This window comes from Malus domestica, chromosome 08 (assembly GCF_042453785.1).
Source record: "Malus domestica chromosome 08, GDT2T_hap1".
Lineage (NCBI taxonomy): Eukaryota > Viridiplantae > Streptophyta > Magnoliopsida > Rosales > Rosaceae > Malus > Malus domestica.
Genome location: NC_091668.1, coordinates 28,392,902 through 28,397,652, shown reverse-complemented (window position 1 = coordinate 28,397,652; position 4,751 = coordinate 28,392,902). Strand labels below are relative to the sequence as shown.

At 40.0% G+C, this 4,751-nt stretch overlaps 1 protein-coding gene across 1 annotated transcript; it reads left to right on the top strand.

The window, feature by feature from the left end:
- Nucleotides 1-1,818: 1,818 nt before the first annotated feature.
- LOC139198154 (uncharacterized) lies at nt 1,819-4,313 on the top strand. The gene is made up of 7 exons (XM_070826423.1): nt 1,819-1,907; nt 2,046-2,150; nt 2,310-2,392; nt 2,504-2,643; nt 2,734-3,094; nt 3,554-3,679; nt 3,964-4,313. Exons 1-7 carry the CDS (start codon nt 1,819-1,821, stop codon nt 4,311-4,313), a joined length of 1,254 nt encoding a protein of 417 aa, XP_070682524.1.
- Nucleotides 4,314-4,751: the final 438 nt, after the last annotated feature.

Below are 4,751 nucleotides of genomic sequence, written 5' to 3'. Positions count from 1 at the left end.
GTTTTAAGCTGTTTTGAGTCATTCTAGTTAGTTTTGAGTCTTTTCAGTTTGTTTTAAGTTCTTTGAGTCTAGTTAAGTGTTTTTAGCCTAGTTTTATATATTTGAGTCAGTTTAGAGTGTTTTAGCAATCCCTCCTAATCCCCGGTTTAAGAACGATCCCTACTTATCCATACTACAATTGTCAACAAGAGGGTTTAATTTGTGTGTTAAGTTAATTTTCGCATCAAAATTTTGGCGCCGTTGCCGGGGATTAGCAACTTTGCTAATCCCTTGTTATTTCTTTTTGTGTATTTTCGTGTGTTTTTATTTTAGTTACCGACCTTGTTTGTTTTCTTGTTTTAGGTACTAGTTTATGACTCGGAGTTCTCAACCGGTTCGTGAGCATATCTTAGACTTTGACGACGATTTTGAGCGGACTTTGAGAAGGAAGAGAAATCAGCAAGAATCCAATCCACCTAGCCCTGACCCCGTGCTTGAAGAAGAAGAGGTAGCATAGCAAGAGGAGCCCACGTCTCAGATTTTGGAAGAAGTACGAGACATGGCAGCGGACAATAGAACAATCAATGAGCTTTCTGCTTCGAGATTGGATAATACCGCACCCTTATGCATTCAATATCCAAGGGCGGCCCAAGACAAGACCGATGAGTTCGAATTAAAGTCTAGCTTATTGCACCATATTCCTAAGTTCCATGGTTTGTCCATGGAAGATCCTAATAAACATTTGAAGGAGTTTGAGGTTGTTTGTTCAAGCATGACCCCTGTGAATGTTGATGGGAGCATTATGAAAATGAAGGGTTTTCCCTTTTCTTTCTTGGAAAAGGCTAAAGATTGGTTGTATGAACTAGCCCCCGGAACTGTCACATCTTGGGAGAGCATGAAACGGGCTTTCTTGGAGAAGTTTTTCCCAACTTCTCGAGTCATTTTTCTACGCAAAAGGATTAGTGGTATTCAGCAAAATCAAGGAGAATTCTTCCCTGCATACTATGAACATTTTAAACGTCTTGTTGCTTCATGTCCTCAACACCAAATGAAGGAATAATTGCTCATTCAATACTTTTACGAAGGACTTCTTCCCATTGAACGCCAAATGCTAGATGCCTTAGCGGGAGGAGCTTTGGTGGACAAAACACCCACGACTGCCAAGACCCTAATTGCTAACCGAGCTTTGAATGCTCAACAATATGAAGGCGTTGGCCAAAGAGACACCCCACGGCAGCAACATGTGAATGAGGTAAGTGCTATTTCCGAACTTCAAAATCAAATGGCTAATCTTACTACTCTTTTTTCACAGGTGGTTGAAATACCAAAGTACAAAGTGTAGCTGCTTGTGGCGTGTGCTCAATGCACGGACATCTCACGGATAAGTACCCTCAATTGATCGAGAATGGAAGGTGAGAATCTGCCAATGTCGTGGGTTTTGGGAGCCAAAACCAACCAAGGAGTGATCCTTTCTCTAATACATACAATCCAGGTTGGAAAGATCATCCAAATTTCAAGTGAAGGGAGCCCCAACAAACCCAACAACAAAGTGCATTTAGGCAGTAACCTCCGGGATTCTACCAAAGGCCATACGCACCCACACAACCCCAAGCATAACCTTCCCATACCAAATCAGGTTCGTCCATAGATAATGATCAAAATTTTCAATTATTAACTTCTATGGCACTGGGAATGCAAAATAGAGACAAAAAGGTGGATGAATTGGATAAGCAAGTAGGACAGATTGCGGAGTTCATGGGCCAATTCAGAGAGCAAGGCAAGTTGCCTAGTTCAACCGTTGTCAAACCGAAATGAGGATTCGAATCTGCAAAAGCAATCATGTTGCGAAGTGGAAAACAAGTTGAAACAGCCCCACAACCATCTAAATCAACCCCAACAGAGGACAAGAAGTTGCAATTCGAGGAAGAGTAAGAGCAGGCCACGGCAAGGGTAGAACCACCCATGTCGCAGCCACCTAAACACCCTCATTCATCCTTCAAAGGTAAGGAGGTTCCAAATTCGATTATTTCTAATGTTATTCCCCCAAATGTACCATTTCCTCGCAGATTCATGCAATTAAAGAAGGAGAAGGCTAAAAAGGACATTTTGGAAACATTTAGAAAAGTACAAGTCAATATACCACTTTTGGATGCAATTAAGCAAGTTCCAAGGTATGCCAAGTTTTTATAAGAACTTTGCCCCACTAGGAAGAGAATTTTGAACAAGGAGGTTGTCAAGGTAAGTGAAAATGTTTCAGCCATCTTACAACGTAAAATGCCCTATAAATGCAAGGATCCTGGTAGTTTTACAATTCCTTGTGTTATTGGCAGTAATCGTTTTGAACATGCCATGCTAGACTTAGGTGCATCTATTAATGTCATGCCTTATTCAATTTATGCATCTATGAACTTAGGTGAGTTAAAAAATGATGGTGTGATTATTCAATTGGCCGATCGATCTAATGCCTACCCAAAGGGAGTTTTGGAAGATGTTTTAGTGCAGGTCAATCATTTAATATTTCCAGTGGATTTCTACGTGCTTGAAATGGAAGAATCAGACCATTCTCCTTCATTACCAATCCTCCTTGGAAGACCATTCATGAAAACTGCCCGCACTAAGATTGATGTGTTTAATGAGACCTTGGCAATGGAATTTGATGGGGAAGTTATTTATTTCAATCTTTCTGAATCTATCAAGTATCCTAGTGATGATCATTCATGTTTTTCTATTGATGTAATTGATTCCTTGGCGTAGGACCATTTTGAACAATTGAATGAAGATGCACTTGAATTGGTCATTACAAGAGGAATGGAATTAAAAAACAATGGATCAGCCACAATGCCCACCCACGGCATGCATGGAGAACATCATGCTGTGCCTCCTAATGAAGATATGATTGAGATAGTGGCTGTCCTCGAATCATTGCCACCACAATCTGGTAAGTTTTTGGACTCAATTTCAATTTCAGTTTTGGCTAATAAGCCACTTCCTTCAGTTGTGCAGCCACCATCCCTTGAACTAAAACCATTGCCAAGCCATTTGAAGTATGCTTTCTTAGGAGACCAAGAGACCTTGCCCGTCATTATCTTTTCCTCATTCATGGCACAAGAAGAAGGTAAGCTGGTGAGGGTGCTAAATGAGTACAAAACAACAATTGGGTGGACGTTGGCCGACATAAAAAGAATCAGCCCTACGACATGTATGCATCGTATACTTTTGGAGGAGGGGTCTAAAACATCTTGAGAGGCTCAACACCGACCCAACCCTCAAATGATGGAAGTTGTGAAGAAGGAGATAATCAAGCTACTTGATTGTGGAGTGATATATCCAATTTCGGATAGTCGTTGGGTTTCTCCGGTTCAATGTGTTCCAAAGAAATCTGGAGTAACTGTGGTGACAAATGCCAAAAATGAGCTTATGCCTACTCGAATCCAAACAGGTTGGAGGGTTTGTATCGATTATAGGAAACTCAATGCCACCACAAGGAAGGATCATTTCCCTTTTGCATTCATTGATCAAATGCTTGAACGGTTAGCGGGTTATGCATTTTATTATTTTCTTGATGGATATTCAGGTTATAATCAAATTGTGATAGCCCCGGAAGATCAAGAAAAAACCATTTTCACATGCCCCTTTGGTACATTTGCTTATCGTCGCATGTCATTTGGTTTATGCAATGCGCCTGCCACATTTCAAAGATGTATGATGAGAAGATTATTGAGGTTTTTATGGATGATTTCAGCGTTTTTGGTGATTCATTTGATTGTTGTGTGAATAATCTTAATTTGATTTTAAAATGATGCATTGAAACTAACCTTGTTTTAAATTGGGAAAAATGTCATTTCATGGTTAAACAAGGCATAGTTTTAGGTCATATAATTCCTAAAAAAGGAATTGAGGTTGATAAATCAAAGATAGATCTTGTGCGCCACTTACCCTCTCCTACTTCGGTTAGAGAGGTTCGTTATTTTCTTGGACATGCAGGTTTCTATCGAAGATTCATCAAGGATTTCTCAAAGGTTTCCCAACCTCTTTGCCATCTCCTTAAAAAAGAAGTGACTTTTGACTTCAACGAGGAATGCAAGGCAGCCTTCCAACACCTCAAGGAGTTGCTGACCATGACCCCAATCATTGTTCCACCTGATTGGACCCTTCCTTTTGAGCTCATGTGTGATGCTTCCGATTATGTATTAGGGGCTGTTTTAGGCCAAAGGAAGGACAAGAAGCCGCATGTTATCTACTACGCATCCCAGACATTGAATGATACTCAATTAAACTATTCTACCACTGAAAAAGAACTTCTTGCCATTGTCTTTGCTTTAGATAAATTTTGATCATATTTACTTGGTACTAAAGTTGTTATTTTCACTGATCATGCAGCTTTGAAGTATTTGCTCACCAAGAAAGAAGCCAAACCAAGGCTAATTCAATGGATGCTACTTCTTCAAGAGTTTAACATCGAAATTCGAGACAAAAAGGAGTGAAAACGTGGTGGCTGACCACCTAAGCCATATGGTACATGAGGACGAGTCCTCTTTACCTATTTCAGAAACATTCCCTGATGAGCAATTGCTGTCCATTAAGGTAAGTGAGCCTTGGTATGCTGATTTGGTGAATTATTTGGTGGCTAAACAAGTTCCAAACACTCTAAACAGAAACCAACGTGATAAATTGAAAAATGATGCTAGATTTTATGTTTGGGATGATCCATATGGAAATATTGCTCGGATCAGATTATACGTAAGTGTGTGCATGATATGGAGTTCAATTTT

Bases quoted from the DNA above. Each gene is read 5' to 3' on its own strand.
- LOC139198154 (XM_070826423.1), top strand. From the start codon at position 1,819: ATGTTGCGAAGTGGAAAACAAGTTGAAACAGCCCCACAACCATCTAAA. The intron at 1,908-2,045 runs GTAAGAGCAGGC...ATTTCCTCGCAG, and splicing joins AAGTTGCAATTCGAGGAAGA to ATTCATGCAATTAAAGAAGG. The intron at 3,095-3,553 runs GTAAGCTGGTGA...ATGGATATTCAG, and splicing joins ATTCATGGCACAAGAAGAAG to GTTATAATCAAATTGTGATA.